This window comes from Macaca thibetana, chromosome 15 (genome assembly GCF_024542745.1).
Source record: "Macaca thibetana thibetana isolate TM-01 chromosome 15, ASM2454274v1, whole genome shotgun sequence".
In the NCBI taxonomy this organism is placed as follows: Eukaryota; Metazoa; Chordata; class Mammalia; order Primates; family Cercopithecidae; genus Macaca; species Macaca thibetana.
In genome coordinates this window covers 38,526,918-38,546,832 of record NC_065592.1, presented here as the reverse complement: position 1 = coordinate 38,546,832, position 19,915 = coordinate 38,526,918, and the positions used below count along the sequence as shown (strand labels likewise).

The 19,915-nt window shown below is 39.3% G+C and overlaps 1 protein-coding gene and 1 pseudogene across 1 annotated transcript in view; both read right to left on the bottom strand.

Moving 5' to 3' along the window:
* The window catches only part of BAAT (bile acid-CoA:amino acid N-acyltransferase), a 30,273-nt gene that overhangs the window by 9,085 nt on the left and 1,273 nt on the right, over positions 1-19,915 (bottom strand). Inside the window, exons 2-3 of the mRNA XM_050761504.1 lie at positions 5,807-6,323; positions 3,421-3,623 (exon numbers count right to left, since the gene is read on the bottom strand). Coding sequence (XP_050617461.1) covers positions 3,421-3,623; positions 5,807-6,272 — 669 coding nt within the window. The 5' untranslated portion in view covers positions 6,273-6,323. The remainder of the gene's footprint in view (positions 1-3,420; positions 3,624-5,806; positions 6,324-19,915) is intronic.
* Positions 7,506-19,591, bottom strand: LOC126937792 (UAP56-interacting factor-like; annotated as a pseudogene).

Genomic DNA, 19,915 nt, shown 5'->3' with positions numbered 1-19,915 from the left:
GAAAAATAGATTAAGCATCTTCAGTTTTTTTCCTAACTAAGGAGGAGAATTAGGACAAATTTTAAAGATAGGCATAAGATAAGACTGAATAAGTACATAGAAGTCAGATCATAGGAAGTTTTGTCTAACATGCTAGGAAGCCTGAATTTTATCCTATAATAAATAGGGAGACTCTTAAGCAAGTGAGTAAAATAGTTGTGTTCTAGGAAGGCCCATTTTACAACTGTGACTTGCATAAATGGAGGCAGAAAAGCCATAGCTTAATGCGCTGATATAAGCAGGAAATTATAATGTCCTGAACTAAGGTAACACCAGTAAAAATGAAAAGGAAACCACATGTTCAAGAGTTATTTTTGAGTATTGAATGTATTGCTCCCAGTTACCAATGTGGTTGGGAATTCTAAGGAGGAGTTAAAGAAAATCGTTCTTTGTGCCACAAAATAAAGCTCTGATTCTCCTTGAGCACTGGCTCCTGGCAAGTCCCAGAGAGAAGCCTCACTTTTCTAAAACCTTTGTTGACTTCCTGTATTTATTTTAATTGATCTTCTATATTTTACAGGCATTTTATAAACCAATGTTTGGGATATTTTCCCTACTACTTAGAAACACATGAATCAATATACAACTCATGACAAGCTGATGAAAATGTGAGAAATTCTTAGGGTAAGAGGGGAAAAAAAATAAACAAATGGAATGAGTCATATATACTCTTTATTTCCTACCCTGTATATTTAAGAGGGGTGGCTTGAATCAATTAAAAGTTCCTTTCAAGCTCTGAAATTCTGTATTTTTTTAATTTTAATTTTTATTTATTTTTTATTTTTATTTTTTTGAGACTGAGTCTCATTCTGTCGCCCAGGCTGGAGTGAAGTGGCGCAATCTCAGCTCACTGCAACCTCCACCTCTCAGGTTCAAGCAATTCTCCTGCCTCAGCCTCCCAAGCTGGAACTACAGGCGCCCACCACCACACCCGGCAAATTTTTGTATTTTTAGTAGAGATGGGGTTTCTCCATGTCAGCCAGGCTGATCTACTACTATGATATGGGATAGAATTGGAGTTTATTAAACCTTGTTAATTGCCTGGTTAGGTGATCTGCCCACCTCGACCTCCCAAAGTGCTGGGATTACAGGCATGAGCCACTGTGCCCGGCCTAATTTTTATTTTTAATTGACAAATAATAATGATACATATCTATAAGGCACAATGTGATATTTCAGTGCATATGTACGTGGTGGAATGAACAAATCAGGCTGATTAACATATCCATTACCTCACAAATTTACCATTTCTTTGTGGTAAGAACATTTAAAATCTAATCTTTTAGCAATTTGGAAATATACAATACATTATTATTAACTATAATCACCATGCTGTGCAATAGATCACCAGATCTTAGTCTTCTTGTCTAACAGAAACTTTGTACCCTTTGACCTACCTTTCTGCCCCAGTCCTATAGCTTAATATAAAAGATAGAGAGTGACAGTTATGGTAAGGAAAGATGGGAACTCAGAATGGATTTGGCCATGGAAGATAAACTAAAAGCAAGTGTAACATGAATGAACAAAAAAGCATGACTCAAATCTGTGCAGGCCTTTTAATATGTTTCTGGCCCTTGTCAAAATAGTAACTCTTGTTACAATTTCTACCACAAAATTTGGGATCAAGAAATTTTGAGTTCTTAGAAGTTACTTAAAATCAATACGTAGAGAAATATGACCCGCAAGAAAGATCTCTGTTCTATCATCCTGCAGAAGAGACAATGTGAAGTAGGTTTAATGGAATTTCTCAGAGTCTGGGGGAAAAAATCTGGTTTCCAGGCTTGGATTAATCATTAACTAGCTATCTATGTGACATTGGCAACAACAGTGATGAAAAAGTCATGTAGCAAATATAAGGGGAACGAGGCAAAGACAGTGAAAAAAGAGAATCACATAACCTCTCCACTTCTCATCTAAGCCAAGAAGAAGGCTCACAATGATAATATTGACTGACAGTTCAAGGGCAGTTCCATTATATGCATCAAAAATAGCCATTTAAAATGTTCAATGTGTCAGTAGGTTGTCAGTAATTGTTGCTTATTTCTGCAAACCTGATTATATTTTGGTGATCCTTATATAAAAAACCATGTAGTATGGAGATTTAATTTTATTTCAATTCTTATTAAGAAAAATTAGAGGCCAAGGCAGGTGGATCACTTGAGGTCAGGAGTTTGAGACCAGCCTTCCCAAAATGGCAAAACCCTGTTTCTACTAAAAATACAAAAAGTAGTCAGGTGTGCTGGTGCACACTTATAGTCCCAGCTACTCAGGAGGCTGAGGTAGGAAAATCACTTGAACCTGGGAGGTGGAGGTTTCAGTGAGCTGAGATTGTGCCACTGCCTCTAGCCTAGGCGATAGAGCAAGACTCTGTCAAAAAAAAAAAAAAAAAAAAGGAAAGGAAAGGAAAGAAAAAATATTGGGCAATTAACAAGGTTTAATAAACTACAACTCTATCCCATATCATAGTAGCAAAGCACATATTTTAAAATTTTAAAAGGCATATGGATTGGAAAGCACTATAGTGTTATGTGTAAGGGCTCACAAGTAACTAAAAATTCAGACTCATTCCTCAAAGAAATACAGATTATCTGTCCAGTTAAGTATAGTGATGAGAAAAATGAGAGCTAGTTAATAATTAGAGCTATAAGATAAGGCTGAAGAAGTATGAAGTCAGATCATAGAAAGTTTTGTCTAACATTTGTTCATCTTTGAGCACTTAGTATTGCCAGGTTCTATGATAAGTATTTTGCATGCATTATCCTTTTTTTTTTTTTTTTGAGACAGAGTCTCGCTTTGTCACCCAGGCTGGAGTGCGGTGGCAGGAACATGGCTCACTGCAGCCTCAACCTCCCGGGCTCAAGCGATCTTTCCTCCTCAGCCCCTGTTGAGTAGCTGGGACTACAGGTGCCCACTACCACACCCAGCTATTTTGTTAGTATTTATAGAGAAAGAGTTTGGCTATGTTGCCCAGGCTGGTCTTGAACTGTTGGCCTCTATTAATCCTCCCATCTTGGTCTCCCAGAGCGCTAGAATTACAGGCTTGAGCCATCACACCCGGCCAGTCCCTTTTTAAAAAATAACCATAATATCCTATGACTTCTCTTAACTTCCAAGTACGATTCTCAGTGAACTTGAAATTCTATTCATGCCCATGTTATTTATAATTCACATGATTTATTTCTCATCCAGTGTCTTTTGCTCAGAAAGACAAAATGCATAGGAAGTTAGCCTGTGCCCATCGTAGTATCAAAAGGCACTGGCTTCTGGCCAAGTGTCAGATCATGCCACTGCACTCCAGCCTGGGTGACAAAGCAAGACCCTGTCTCTTAACAAAAACAAAAAACCCCAGGGAGTCAAACCTACTGAAAAGGCAAAAATTACCTTCGGATGTCTCAGGAGAAAGTTGGCAGCCTCCTCAAAATATTCCAAATCTGTTACTTCTGGTTTGGCAGGCAGGTCTTCATAGTTAAAGTAAGCCAAGGCCAAGGAGGCAAAGCCACGACTGGCTAGGAGGCTGGCCCGAAATTCAAGCAGCCCACCCAAACCACCAAACAAATCAATCACCCCTGGGAAGCGACCCTCTCCTGAAAAATAACAAAACAGAATTGTACATGAAGAGAAGGTGTGGAAAAGATAAGAAAAACTTGAAAATACAAAGCAGAAATGCAAATTATAAGATAATAAAAGAAAAGATAAAATAAAGATAATAAAAGCATGAGAAGACAAAGCAGAAATGCTAAATTACATTCAAATATAATTTTGAAATTAACATTTAAATTTTCAAATACGATTCCAACAGTTTTAGCCTTCTCCCTGGGGCAGAATTAAGGCCCATTGACTATACAATGTAATACAATATCTAGATGTTTGACTAGGAACTACATTCACTGACATATTTACTGTCTGCAGCCCAGGAAATGGGAATTCATGGTAGTTTCTATACTCTTGTTGTAAAGAAAGGCATAGAAATTAGGCTGGAGCTTCTTAACCTATAAAGAAGTATACAGATAAGTTTTAGGAAATCCATGGAGATCCTGAAATTACAATATATGCAAAATATGGTGTGTGTGTGTGTGTGTGTGTGTATATATATATATATATATACTTATAGATGAATTTTACTTATGAGAGGTTCCACAGATTTAATTTGGTTCTCAAAGAAATCTATGGCTCAAAAATTTTTTTGCAATGATTGTATTAGCTAAAATCCTGACTTAACACTGCTCTGCTACACTCATTTGACTATACAGTGATGAAATCTTACACCTAAACATATGTCAATGATGAGCCCTTTTATTCAATAACACCATGTTTATTTTCTGCAGGCTGACACATGGTAAAAAGTAGGGACGGTCAGAGTATCATCCTACACTCACTCCGTATAGGCAGCTTTCTTCCAAAATAAAGCAGAGCCTACACACTGAAAGAAACTTACGATGCACTTATTGGGGATATTCTGTTCTTTTATAAGTGATTTTAACTAAGACAGACTGATCCCATGCATGTTTGAAAGGAGTGGCTTGATTTAAAGCAGTATTGGGAATTTTTTTTAACTTACTATAATTAATTACAATGAATAAAGAAGAAATAAAGTGATGTTGAATATATCTTAGTTTTAAATTATCATTTGCATAAATGAATAAGGATGTTTTTACCATCTGATTGACAAGAATGGGGGAACACTTAAAAGTACTGAGTCTTTTATCTTGGAAGAATGTTACAGTCAAGAAATATTTGTGATCCGACTCAACCTCCTTATAACCTCACACAACTCAGTTCTCTTTTGTTTCCCCTGTAGAAAACACACGTGAAGCAGGAGACCCAGCACATGCAATGTTCAAGAGGATTCCCAAACAGCACACCCTAAACCAGCACATCATCCCAAGATGGAAGGCCTGTACCAATAAACAGATTTTTAACTGGGGTGGGATAATAGAGGTACAGCAATTTGTGCCATTTAATTCTTGATCACTACCTATAATAAAGTGGTCTACATGCTATTTACTGGGTATTTTAAAAATTCAGATTTATCTGAGCAAGTGCATAGGTTATGGTGAATTTGGAAAGGAAAGCTTTTATTGCTTCTTTTCTTCTGAGAAATTAACTTTGCTTTATCTGGCCCCACAACAAACTCTGAGAAATGTACCAAAAGATGTTTAAACCACTTAGTTATCGGTATTTGGAGATTTCTGTGGGAAACTATGAGTGTTCTGATAAGTTTTATAGCCATTAGGAAGCATGCTATATTATTAGATTCATGGAATAATCTATAAATATGTAATATTTATGAAGCTACAGGGTACAAAATTTCTTGCATCCTCTATATTTGCTGCAGTCTTTCAGTCCATCTTATCTCCAGCTTGTTGTGGCAACAAGGTAATAACCAATGCCTAAATTGAAACTCAACCTAACAGAGCCTGCACAAGGATCTGGGATATGGTTTCCATCACATCAAGATGAGGGTCTTCATATAGCCAGACTTCAATCCAGAAAAATTTAGCAAATCCAAAGCTATGTAAACTCCATAATGTAGGGACTCCATAAACTATATGTAGTCACATTCTTAGACAAGCTTCAGAATTGTTGAGAAGAAACTTGAGCTGGAGTGGAATATTACCACATTCTTGTTCTGACCCAAGGTTAACATTGATTGTAAGGCAGAAAGCAGTGCTATAGGTATTATCCATATTCAAGTTAAATTTCTAGAGAGATAATGCATTTAAAGTGGAAAAACAAGAATAACAATAACCAGAGTAATTCTACTCACCTGGAGGGAGAAAGAGAGCTCCTCGAAGGCGGCCTTCTCGAACCTGAATTCGTGTGACACCAGGTGCCACATACCACCTCTCCAAAGTCAGGCTGGCCTTTGGAGCACTGGCAGCTTTATTGTTCACTATTAACTCTAAGTCATAAAGTTTTAATTGGACCTGGAAAGGCTTATTCATCACATCTTTTTTCAACAGTCTTGTTAATAGCTTTTCAGGTTTCAGAGACCAGAAGAGACCCATGGGGTGGACTCCCATATAATCCCCTCCAAGTGAGGAAGCATGCTTCAGGTCCACCTCACCAAATTCATTGGCCCTATAGTGGGCTTGAGAATAAAACATGTTTCCGCTTTCATCTTCCAGTGATGCCTGAAAACTCACCATCTGAAAGGGAGTCAGGCCTGTAGCTTGGATATGCACTGGCTCATCAACAAGTGCACTCACAGGGGTAGCTGTCAACTGGATCATTTTTTTAGCGTGGCACCTGGAATGATTCTTCAGGAATATCTTCAGCAAAACCTCAAAAAAGAAAGAAAAAGGAGCAGTAAAATAAAGTAGAGATAAGGGTTGATGAATGGTGAATTGAATCAGCATTCAGGCCACTTAGGAGTCAGTTCTAACCCTCTAGTTCTTTAGAAATTTCCTGATATAATCTTCTAGTACAAGACACCTGAGAGCTTTCAACGAATTTCTAGAAGACAGTAAGCAAGCTGACAAATTTTGTAACAATAATGAACCAGCGTTAAAGAAGCAGCAGCCAAAATATGCATGAATGGTATCAATATATCTAGGAAGATAACACAACCTGTCAAACAGAACCTTTAAAAAAATCAAGTACAACAGAGGATATAAATGAGATTTGGATTTGAAAACATGGTTATTTATTGAACGTCTATATATATGAGGCATTTGACTTCACGCTAATCCCTTCCCCAAGTCCTGGAAACAGAATGCTTTGCATCCAAGAGTTTACCTGCAACAGAACATAAAAAAATAGAGGGATCATGGAAGAGGAATACTATACAGCCATGAAAAAATGAAACCATATCCTTTGCAGCAACATGGATGCAGCTAAAGGCCATTTCCTAAGTGAACTAATGCAGAAACAGATAACCAAATACCTCATGTTCTCACTTATAAGTGGGAGCTAAACGTTGGGTACACATGGACAATGGGAACAGTAGACACTGGGGACTGCAAGAGGATGGAGAGAGGGATGGTGGCAAGGGCTGAAAAACTACCTATTGGGTACTTTACTTAATACCAGAGTGACAGGTTCAGTCATACCCCAAACCTCAGCATCATCACACAATATACCTATGTAACAATCCTGCACATATACCCCCTGATTCTAAAATAAAAGTTAAAAAAAAAAAAACCAACCCAGAAGGATCTTCTCAAAAGAATGAGAATAAAATATTTGGAAAGAACAAAAGAGGTGGTGTGTGTATTGCTCCCTAGAGAAAAAACATCCATAGCTTTGTACTTAGGATTTGCCCAAAGGAAAGCAAAACTAGAAGCTGACAAGCCCTTCAGGTACATAAAAGTCTTGCTGAGCTTTTTGTAACCTTTTAAAAATTAAGAAAAGCCCATCTCCTTTCGATTAGTGTGAAGAAAGCCACAAGAGTTACCACTGTTCTCACTCTAGCAAACAAAACTATCTGCATAAGCTACAAAATTAGTTTTGGGTTTGTTGGGTGATTTTTTTTTTTTTTTTTGGTCTTTATTTTTGTTTTGTTTGTAACTCATTAGATTACTGAGAATGCAAAGAATCTACATGAACTGAACTCCAGCAAATGACAAGCTGCTCCATAGGAAACAGGAAATTTTCTCTCCTACATGCTGATTTTCAATTATGATAAAGCAGCAAAAAATAAACCCAACAGAAAAAAAAATAAGGAGAAATCAACAGAAAATATAATGCACTTTTAACGGATATGTGTGGATTGGTTTGATAAACTAGAATTCCAAGAAACTGTAGCTACAGAGTAAGTCTTTCTCTATCTGCCAACTTTCTGTAGAGCTTCACCATGTGCCCAGACGGAGATCAGGGGTGCAAGCTGAGAGAAATCTGAGGCATTGCAGGCCTTCATGTAAAATAAGGCAGCTGCCTTTCAATGAATGGGGTCAGAGGAGCAGAGTAGAGAGAGATTTCCCCAGATTCAGAGATCCAGGAGCAGGATTGCAAAGCAAAGCAAGCTCCCTAGTGACCCTTATTACAGAAAGATTGTGAATCAGAATCTTTCACAGTTTGAAAGGCTAGCAACACGGCCATAATACACAAAAATCTCTCCAGATATTCAGCAGTGCTGAGTCCCAAGACCATTCTGATGAGAAAGGCATAATTCCATACACTCAAAAATATCTGAAGCCAGTTTTACACTGAATCAAATAAACTTGCAACAAAGCCAAAACCCAGCTCAACTGCAACTATATTTATTACATCCACACTATTAAAGGATAAGTGACAGCAACAAAGGGACCTACTCATATCTCAGAAGACCAAGATTTATCATGATAAAGTCTAAAAAAATTGGCAAAGGCAATGAGATCCTAAATACCACTATCATAAAAATAATCAATTTCTATCTTTCTATCTTCCTTCTGCTACAAGAGGAACCAAAGAAGTCAAATAGATAATTGTTCTGTCTGAGCCAACAATGAAATCTTTAAGAACAGGTATATTCCCTGTTATTTTCTCAGGGCATTATATTATACCTGTTTTATTTAAAAAATAAAAATAAAATCTTCAAAAATAAAAATGAGTTAGCCTTGTGAATATTTTGAAGCAAAGTTTCTTGAATTTCTATGATGAACTCTTCAAACAATTCAATTTTTCAGAGTCATCACACAAAAGTCCCTTTGATATGGGATCGATCCCGTGATTACTGATATGGTTTGGCTGTGTCCCCAACCAAGTCTCAACCTTGAATTGTAATAATCCCCACATGTTAAGGGCAGGGCCAGGTGGAAATAACTGAATCATGGGCGTGGTTCCCCCCATGCTGTTCTCATGGTAGTGAATAAGTCTCACAAGATCTGATGGTTTTATAAATGGGAGTTCCCCTGCACAAGCTCTCCACCATGTAAGCCACCATGTAAGACATGCCTTTGCTTCTCCTTTGTCTTCTGCCATGATTTTGAGGCCTCTCCAGTCATGTGAAACTTTGAGTCCATTAAACCTCTTTCCTTTATAAATTACCTACTCTCACGTATGTCTTTATTAGCACTGTGAGAACAGACTAATACAGTTACACAACAGCTTCCTTCTTTGTTGTCAGAGTGGCTCTTTGTTCCTTCAGGATCCTAAACTTCTCATTCAAAGTCATCTCTGTCTCTTTTCCAGTACTGTTTATGTCAATTGTAGGGGACCACTTTAAGAACTTTCTTTATTTCACATTGCTTCCATTTTGTTAAAAATGAAGATACAGCAGTATGAATTAATCCTGATTTCTGTGTTACTGGGCATTGCACTGCTCCAGGATTGTCCACAGACAGAGTCAAAATTCCTCTGTTGGTGGTGAAAGTGAGACAGCCAGGTGAGAAGGAGTCCGTGGGAAAACTCCAACCGCCTATGCACTGGGAGTAATGCACACTGGGTACCACAGAAGTTCCTACCATTTGCAGTAGGGAGGAACCTGGCCCCTCCTCTTCCTGGGTGGAGCCTTGGATTCAAATGACGAGGCATGGAGCACACTAGCGGCCGTTCTGGCTTTGCGGAAGGTCACTGTTCCCCCTTTTCTCCTTTTTGCCCAATAAGTTCCATTTTTCTCACTCCACAAATTGTCTGTGAGCCTAAATTTTTGTGGCCGTGGGACAAGGACCACATCTTTAGCTGCACTAAAAAGAAGTCCTGCAACAAAAGTCTGCCATTGATGAGTTCTCTTTCCTACTACATTATCCAGCAATTGCTCTTGCGTTCAACTGGGCCTGAACCTTTAGGTGTCTTCTGAAAAGAAAATTTGCCTAACGCTCGTGTTTGTGATGGTTTAATTTATTTCCACTCTTGGTAAAATTGTCTGGAATGTTATTTTTTTCTGTTTAGCTGGTTAGGTCTCTTGAGAACTGCAACTGGTTTTTCTGCACTTCGTATTAGTCTCAAAAGGTTTCCCTTCCTTTTTAACACTAGAAAATAGCGTTCTATATTCCTGTCACTTAGAGATGGATGAAACATAGGACTAATTTCTTTGTGAATTCCAGTTGCATTCCTAGATGCAAGGCCAGTGATAACTCCATAAAGCTATCTCTTTCCAGGCATTACTCTTCCTCTGTGGCTCAGACTAGGCTTACCAAAGCCAGAATTCTATTGGATTCTCCATCCTGAATTGCCAGGCTCCAGTTAGAAAAGTCTGCTTCTTTCCTTCCTTTCAATTTAGTTTGATGATATCATCCAAAGACATGTCAATTTTGCTGAGATTTTCATTGTTACAGGCTTTCAGTGGCAGCAACGAGGTCACCGTGCCTCCCACCAAACGGGTACCAAAATGGTTCATGGCTGGCAACACCTCACTAGAACAGTCAGCAGAGAAGGCTGAAGTTGGAGGCCTGCCACCTCCCACTCCTGCACACAGACTAGCAGCACCTAGGGAGCGTGTAGGCATGCTGGCCTGGTTTAGTGGTATTTTAAAGATTGTTTCAAAATGAATGGAAAAAACGATGTAGATAAAACTAAATAGATCTAAAAGTTGGAGAAAGAGAAAAATAGAAAACAATTTTGTAGAGGGCATTAATGGGCATTAGGTAAATTCCATGTCTTTGAAATTGTGAAAAGTTATTGTGAATAGTGCTGCAATGAACATTCATGTGCATGTGTCTTTATGGTAGAATGATTTATTTATATTCCTTTGGATATATAAAAGGTTTATGGAATTCTTGTGTGGTCAAAAGCTGAGTGAGAGTCAATGAAATCATTCATTAGGTTTTATTAAAATTAGCTTTAGTATTGATAGTACTCTAATACAAAGTAAAATTTAGTTTTCTCTTTTGAACAAGACTTTTGGATAGTATTAATGAGAGATAATAAAATTTTTGTTTACCTTTTGAGTCTTAATACAACACTATCAAATGTTGGGTGGACCAAAGGGAGCCCCTACTGGTTCCCCAACATTAATAAAGAGCACCAAACCAGTTTCCTGTATTTACACAGATTGGGGAAGTTTCAAAACTCAGAAGGCAAAAATTACAATGAGAAAGCTGATTAATAATGTCCTGGGGCAATGTGGAGACAGGCTAATCAGATAAAATTGACAAAAAGGCCCATATCCCTTGGCTCAACCCCTTGCTGGGAACCCAAAGCTTTTTTCACAAGAGAGGGTAAAATGGTCTGGGGGTGGAATACAGAGTTCCTGAGACTAGAGCATAAAATATAAGGATTGATAGGATTATAAAAGCTAAAATGTTTACAACACCCCTTCATGCTAAAAACCCTCAATAAACTAGGTACTGATGGAACATGTCTCAAAATAATAAGAGCTATTTATGACAAATCCATAGCCAATATCATACTGAATGGGCAAAAGTTGGAAGCATTCCCTTTGAAAACCAGCACAAGACAAAGATGTCCTGTCTCACCACTCCTATTCAACATAGTATTGGAAGTTCTGGCCAGGGCAATGAGGCAAGAGAAAGAAATAAGGGGTATTCAAATAGGAAGAGAGGAAGACAAATTGTCCCTGTTTGCAGATGACATGATTCTACATTTAGAAAACCCCATAATCTCAGCCTAAAAACTCCTTAAGCCGATAAACAACTTGAGCAAAGTCTCAGGATACAAAATCAATGTGCAAAAATCACAAGCATTACTATACACCAATATGAGACAAGCAGAGAGCCAAATCATGAATGAACTCCCAATCACAATTGCTACAAAGAGAATAAAATATATAGGAATACAACTTACAAGGGATGTGAAGGATCTCTTCAAGGAGAACTACAAACCACTGCTCAAGGAAATAAGAGAGGACATAAACAAATGGAAAAAAAATTCCATGCTCATGGATAGGAAGAATTGATATTGTGAAAATGGCCATACTGCCCAAAGTAATTTATAAAGTCAATGCTATTCCCATCAAGCTTCCATTCACTTTCTTTGCAGAACTAGAAAAAACTACTTTTAATTTAATTTAATATGAAACCAAAAAAGAGCCCATATAGCCAAGACAATCCTAAGCAAAAAGAACAAAGCTGGAGGTATCACACTACCTGACTTCAAACTATACTACAAGGCTACATTAACCAAAACAGCATGGTACTGGTACCAAAACAGAGCTATAGACCAATGGAACAGAACAGAGGCCTCAGAAATAACACCACGCATCTACGACCATCTGATCTTTGATAAACCTGATAAAAACAAGCAATAGGGAAAGGATTCCCTATTTAATAAATGGTCCTGGGAAAACTGGCTAGCTATATGCAGAAAATGGAAACTGGACCCCTTCCTTACCCCTTATACAAAAATTAATTCAAGATGGATTAAAGACTTAAATGTAAAACCTAAAACCATAAAAACCCTAGAAGAAAACCTAGGCAATACCATTCAGGACATAGGCATGGGCAAAGACTTCATGACTAAAACACCAAAAGCAATTTCAGCAGAAGCCAAAATTGACAGATGGGATCTAATTAAACTAAAGAGCTTCTGCTCAGCAAAAGAAACTATCATCAGAGTGAATAGGCAGCCTACAGAACGAAAGAAAATTTTTGCAATCTATCCATCTGGCAAAGGGCTAACATCCAGAATCTACAAGGAACTTAAAAAAATTTACAAGAAAAAAACAAACTGCCTCATCAAAAAGCAGGTGAGGGATATGAACAGACACTTCTCAAAAGAAGACATTTATGCAGCCAACAAACATATAAAAATAAAAAGCTCATCATCACTGGTCATTAGAGAAATGCAAATCAAAACCACAATGAGATCATATCTCATGCCAGTTAGAATAGTGATCATTAAAAAGTCAAGAAACAACAGATGCTGGAGAGGATGTGAAGAAATAGGAACTATCGTACACTGTTGGTGGGAGTGTAAATTACTTCAACCATTGTAGAAGACAGTATGGTGATTCCTCAAGGATCTAGAACCAGAAATACCATTTGACCCAGCAATACCATTACTGGATATATACCCAAAGGATTATAAATCATTCTACTGTAAAGATACATGCACACATATGTTTATTGCAGCACTATTTACAATAGCAAAGACTTGGAACCAACCCAAATGCCCATCAATGTTAGACAGTATAGAGAAAATGTGGCACATTTTCACCATGGAATACTATGCAGCCATAAAAAAGAATGAGTTCCTATCCTTTGCAGGGACGTGGATGAAGATGGAAACCATCATCCTCAACAAACTAACACAGGAACTGAAAATCAAACGCCACATGTTCTCACTCACAAGTGGGAGTTGAACAGTGAGAACACATGAACACAGGGAGGGGAACATCACACACTAGGGCCTATCGGGGGGTGGGAGGCAAGGGGAGGGAGAGCATTAGGACAAATACCTAATGCATGCAGGGCTTAAATCCTAGATGATGTGTTGATAGGTGTGGCAAACCACCATGGCACATGTATACCTATGTAACAAACCTGCAGGTTCAGCACATGTATCCCAGAACTTTAAAAAAAAAAAAAAAGTTGAAATGTTTAAATAGGCTTTATGTAAGAAAGTTGTGTCTCCTTTACCTAGATGTTTTATGGGAATAGAGATTATATGTAACTGGAGAATATTTCCTCTACCTAGTACTGTAAAGAGAAGGCATATAAATCCACCCTTTGAGCAATATTAATTGGACGCACTAAATGGGAACCAATAAGATTTTCAAGTCCAGAGAGGGTAGAGTAGAAGTTAGAAGGCTGCCAGGGACAAATTCTGTATTTGATAGCCCTTTGTAGAATGTTTATTGTAGCTTATAGCAAAAGCCTGTCAATACCTCCCAGCAGCAACTATCAGGACCCTGGACTAGAGAATTTCCACTTGAAGGGCATTTACTGCCTTGCTATGGGATGTTAACTGAAGTTACTCCTATGACTAAAGGACATAAAATATTTGTTTTTGTTTGTTTGTCTGTTTTTGAGACAGGGTCTCACTCTGTCGACCAGGCTGGAGTCCAGTGGTGCAATCTTGGCTCACTGCAACCTCTGCCTCATGGGTTCAAGCAATCCTCCTGCCTCAGCCTCCTGACTAGCTGGGACTACAGGCATGCGCCACCACGCCCAGCCAATTTTTGTATTTTTGGTAGAGATGAGGTTTTGCCATGTTGGCCAGGCTGGTCTCAAATTCCTGGGCTTAAGTGATCCACCTGCCTTGGCCTCCTAAAGTGTTGGGATTACAGGAGTGAGCCACCACAAATGGTTTTGAAAGCTAAAATCCTCATGTTGTCTGGGGTGATGTCAAGAGAAACATTCTAATGGGGACAGTAGTACCCAAAAGAGTCCCATAATAAAATAGAAGTGGTTTATATAGGATCAGTCTACCTGGGAAGTGCAAGGAAGAGACATTCATGTGCAGGGAGCCTCTTTCCCCCTTGGAATGACTCTGGAACTGTGTGAGGAACTGCTGGATTCTACAGTGTCCAATAAATAGCTCTCACTTGCCTTACAAACAGCTGCTTGGTTTGTGAATGGCAGTACCAAGGTTAATTGATCACACCCTGTTTGGAAGCCTGCTACTCTGATTAAAGAAGAGTCAAGAAAACCTTTTGTGATGGTTAATATTCACTGTCAATGTGATTGGATTGAAGGATGCAAGGTATTGTTCCTGGGTGTGTCTGTGATGGTGTTGCCAAAGATTAACATTTCAGTCAGTGGACTGAGAGAGGCAGACCCACCCTCAATGTGGGTGAGCACCATCCAGTCAGCTGCCAGCAGGGCTAGAATAAAGCAGGGAGAAGATGGGAGAAGCCGACTTGCTGAGTCTTCCGGCCATTTTTCTCCCATGCTGGATGCTTCCTGTCCTCGAACATCAGGCTCCAAATTCTTCAGCTTTTGGACTCTTGAACTTACACCAATGGTTTGCCAGGGGCTCTTGGGCCTTTGGCCACAGACTGAAGGCTGCACTGTTGGCTTCTCTACTTTTGAGGTTTTAAACTTGAACTGATCGACTACTGGCTTCTTTGTCCCTCAACTTGCAGAGGGCCTATTGTGGGACTTCATCTTGTGATCGTGTAAGTCAATTCTCTTTAATAAACTCCCTTTTATACATACATATATCCTGGTAGTTCTGTCCCTCTAAAGAACCTGGCTAATACACCTTTCTTCTTCTGAGCTACTTATAGTTTATAACAATTGAGTAAAATATACTTTTGTGAGAAAAATTTACCTTTCTTTCTACCTGAATTCTCTAAAATTTGGGAACTATTTGTGAGTATTATTTTATGGCAATATAGTTATTTACATGAATTCAGTAAGAATATGTTTTCTTTTATACGAGGACACACTGGAGAAACTGGTTATTTTGCCAAGGCTTTGACTGAAATGGCATATTTTCAAATATGATCTGACTTCTTTGAGAAATTGAGGTTGATTTTATAAAGCTGATTTTAAAAAAAACAAAAACGCTTAGAAAGACTGGCCTGGTACCTTCTCTACAGTCCTTTATAAGGTTCCTGACCTGTGGTAAGTAAAGAATGTCACTTTGTTGTTGTTTTTGAGTTGGAGTTTCGCTCTTGCTCAGGTTTGAGTACAAGGGAACAATCTCTGCTCACTAAAATCTCCGCCTCCCAGGTTACAGTGATTCTCCTGCCTCAGCCTCCTGAGTAGCTGGGATTACAGGTGCCTGCCACCACACCCGACTAATTTTTATATTTTAGTAGAGACAAGGTTTTGCCATGTTGGCCAGACTGGTCTCCAACTCCTGATCTCAGGTGATCCGCCTGCCTCAGCCTCCTAAAGTGCTGGGATTACAGGCGTGATCCCAGGAACCTCTAGTTATTTGGAAATCTTTAGAAGAATTCACCCAATTTATATAGCTATTGCAGCCTGATGGCAAATACCTGGCTTTGTTAGCCTCAAGGCTTTAAAAAATCTGAGATTCTTTATTTAAAAGTTTCAAAAAAGCCAATTTTAAAAGAACCTATATGGCCAATCACTATTCTTGCTGCACTTTATGCAAATAATCAGGTCAAGTATAATAAGACTAAAATTCATTTTGCAAATAAATTGGTCCTACAATAATTTAGCCTTGGTAGAAATAGAGAAACTTAGAAAAAAAATTACGTTTCAGGAAAAAACTATTGTATACCCATGGTTAGTTTTTTTTTTTTTTTTTTTTTGAGACAGAGTCTTACTCTTTTGCCCAGGCTGGAGTGCAGTGCCACGATCTCGGCTCACTGCAAGCTCTGCCTCCCAGGTTCACGCCATTCTCCTGCCTCAGCCTCCCGAGTAGCTGGGACTACGGGCGCCCGCCACTATGTCCGGCTAATTTTTTGTATTTTTAGTAGAGACGGGGTTTCACCACGTTAGCCGGGATGGTCTTGATCTCCTGACCTCGTGATCTGCCTGCCTCGGCCTCCCAAAGTGCTGAGATTATAGGCGTGAGCCACCACACCCGGCCTAGATTCTAGTCTTAACCATTGTTTTTATTACTTGCCTACAATTTGGACTAAATCCTAAATTATTTTTTGGCTACAACAAGTCTCTAAAGACAAACCCAGTTTTAATTTTCTTCATGTTGTTTTAAGTTGACTGCCTAATGGAATAGGGTTTTTTTTTTTTGCTCTGGCATACAAATTCTTTTTGACTGTAGTCCTTGTGTGAATATTAATGTTATTTATCTCTCAGTGTTTTACTTCATCCGAGAAAATAAAAATCATGGTATTCCAAAGACTAGAGATGCTTCAAGAAAGCCTATGCATTTTTCCTCATCTGAAATCCCACTGGGCCTGATCTGTTTCCCACTGCCAATGCACTGCTGCTAAAGCTATACGATATCAAGCACCCTTCCTCTAAACTCAAGGACCATTGAAGAAGAGGAGAGTGTGTGAGATTCTAAGAGCCTGATTAGAAAGCTGGAGTGTGGCGGTTATAGCAATTCCATCTTGGATTCTAATCTGCCATGTTAACATCCGATTAACCCCACTTCTAGGAATGCCTCTAAGATTTCTGCCTTATCTAGTATCTCTTATATAAGAGCACTTACCATAAATCCTACCCTTAGGCAAATTCCTACATATTCCTGCTGAAGCATGATTATCCTTTCCCCATGGTATATCAACCCTGGGTCTGGGGAGTAACAGTGAGGGAATCCTTTGTCTCACAGCCGCCTGAGACATAGCTTCTGTTTGTAAGCCCCTATTAAATGTTTCTCTCTGAGAAACTGTTTGGTCACTCTCTTTGTTCAGTGTCTCAGCTCCCTTGGCCTTTGGGGGTAGGTTTGTATAGACCTGCTCACTTACCACAGAGCAAGCTTACTCACAGTATGGTGGCTGGGTTGGAAGGGCAAGCAACACAAGAGAGAAAAAGCTAGGTACAAGCTGTATCCTTTTTATATCCTAGCGTTGGAAATCACATAGCATAATCTCTGCCATTTAATAGCAGTCACAAGCTACCATCAAAATTCAAGTGGAGAAAACACTGATACCTATTAACAGTAGGAGAAATGTCAATCACATTGTACCTTTTTTTTAAGTGGATGAAATGTGTATGTGTATTTGCTTTTTAAGATGGAGTCTTGCTCTATCGCCTAGGCTGGAGTGCAGTGGTGCAATCTCGGCTCACTGCAATCTCTGCTTCCCAGTTCAAGTGATTCTCCTGCCTCAGCCACCCGAGTAGCTGGATTACAGGTGCCCCCACCATGCCTGGCTAATTTTTTTTTCTATTTTTTTGGTACAGATGGGGTTTCAGCATGTTGGTCAGGCTGGCCTCGAACTCCTGACCTCAAATGATCCACCTGCCTCGGCCTCCCAAAGTGCTGGGATTACAGGCAAAGCCACACACACCTGGCCTTGTGTGTGTATTTGTATGTGCATTTGTGTATACATCTTTGGGAAATGCAATCTGCCACAACAGGAAAGGAGGAATAAAGGAGCAAATAATAAATGGGATAAACTACCAAGATGGGAGTTTAAAACCCAAACGGATCAATAATTACATTAAATATAAACAGATCAAACATTCCAATTACAAGACACAGGCCAGGCATGGTGACTCATGCCTGTAATCCTAGCACTCTGGGAGGCTGAGGTGTGAGGATCACTTGATTCCAGGAGGTTGAGACCAGCCTGGGCAACATAGTGAGATCCCACCTCTACAAAAAAAAAAAGTAAAAATTAGTTGGGTGTGGTGGGGCACACCTGTAGTCCCAGCTGCTTGAGAGGTTGAGGCAGAAGAATTGCTTGAGTCTGAGAGGTTGAGGATGCAGTGAGCTGTGATCATGCCACTGGGTGAAAGAGCTGACTCCATTCTGGGAGAAAGAACTGAAATCCTATCTCTAAAATACATACATACATAGAAATAAAAAAGAAGACAGATTGTCAAACTAGTTGAAAAAGCAAGTGGTTATTTTTCAGAAACACATTGTCAAAAAAAGACAGATTGAAAGTAAAAGAAAATATATGCAACAGTGTTTGTGTTGCATATATATGTGTATATATAGATGAGAGATGAGACAGACACAGACATAAATACATGCTGACAAGAATGAGCCTACAGAGAGAGAGGTGCTGAGAATGATAATTCAGTGGTGAGTAAACATTGCATCTGTTTCCTGAGAAGCTTAAAAATAAGTGATACTATAGCTTCCAAGTATCATATTTCATTTCTTTTCTTGTAATCAAGAAATTGAGTACTTAAGGTCATACAGAAATACATGAGAGTCAGAAATGGAATCTACATTTCCAACTCTTAGTCAAATTAATTAGTATTTCAAAAAGAATTTATCAAGGGTCTACATGTCATAGTCACTGACAGATAAGATGCAGTTCCTACTCTAAATAAGCTTAAGGTATAGTATTTCTTCTACATATTGTTACAGTAGGTAGCTAGTCAAGCATGAGTCAGGCAAGAGAGAGTTCCCCCCACCCACCAGAATGTGAGGTGACTATCAGGTGATGGTCACTCTGCTTCTCTAAAATAACAATTGGTCACAGTCAGCACCAGGGAAAGGCAGTTTCTCAACAGATAAACACCTGAAATTGGTAATTGGCAGCTTTCAGGAATTGGGCGAATGAGCTCAAACATGTGCATTAAGAGGCAAAATGGCAGAGTATGACCTTCCAGGGGCATGCCACCAGAATTCGAAAGAAAGCCTCAGATGAGCATGTATGAAACTCCAGTAAACACACTGTGCATGCTCACATCCCAAGCATAAGCAGGGCACTATGCATGTGGGTGGTTCCCCTTAACCCTTAAGGGAAGGATGAAGGGAAAGGGGTGCAAGATGCCAGAAGTAGGCCAGCATATAAAATCCTAGGTTCAAGGTTAAACAAGGCACTTGACCTCCAAGATGCCTGCTTGGGTCTCTCCCAACTGTGTTTTCCTTTCTTTCTCGCTCTAAAGCTTTTTAATAAACTTCTGCTCCTGCTCTGAAACTTGCTTCGGTCTCTTTTACTGCCTTATGCCCCTCAGTTGAATTCTTTCTTTTGAGGAGGCAAGAAATGAGACTGTTGGAGACCCACACAGATTTGCCACCAGTAACTCAGATATTCGCCACCCCTAACAATATTATCCATTAAATTTATTTCTATTCAAATATCACATGCATCAACCAGTGTACCCAAACAGAAATAAGTCAATTAGAAAGTCATTAACTTTAGCTCAACTTATACTTGCTTTGTTTTTTTTTTTTTTTTTTTTTTTTTTTGAGACAGAGTCTCGCTTAGTCGCCCAGGCTGGAGTGCAGTGGCGCGATCTCGGCTCACTGCAAGCTCCGCCTCCCGGGTTCACGCCATTCTCCTGCCTCAGCCTCCCGAGTAGCTGGGACTACAGGCGCCCGCCGCCTCGCCCGGCTAATTTTTTGCATTTTTAGTAGAGACGGGGTTTCACAGTGTTAGCCAGGATGGTCTCGATCTCCTGACCTTGTGATCCGCCCGCCTCGGCCTCCCAAAGTGCTGGGATTACAGGCGTGAGCCACCGCGCCCGGCCTTTTTGGTATTTTTTAACATTAC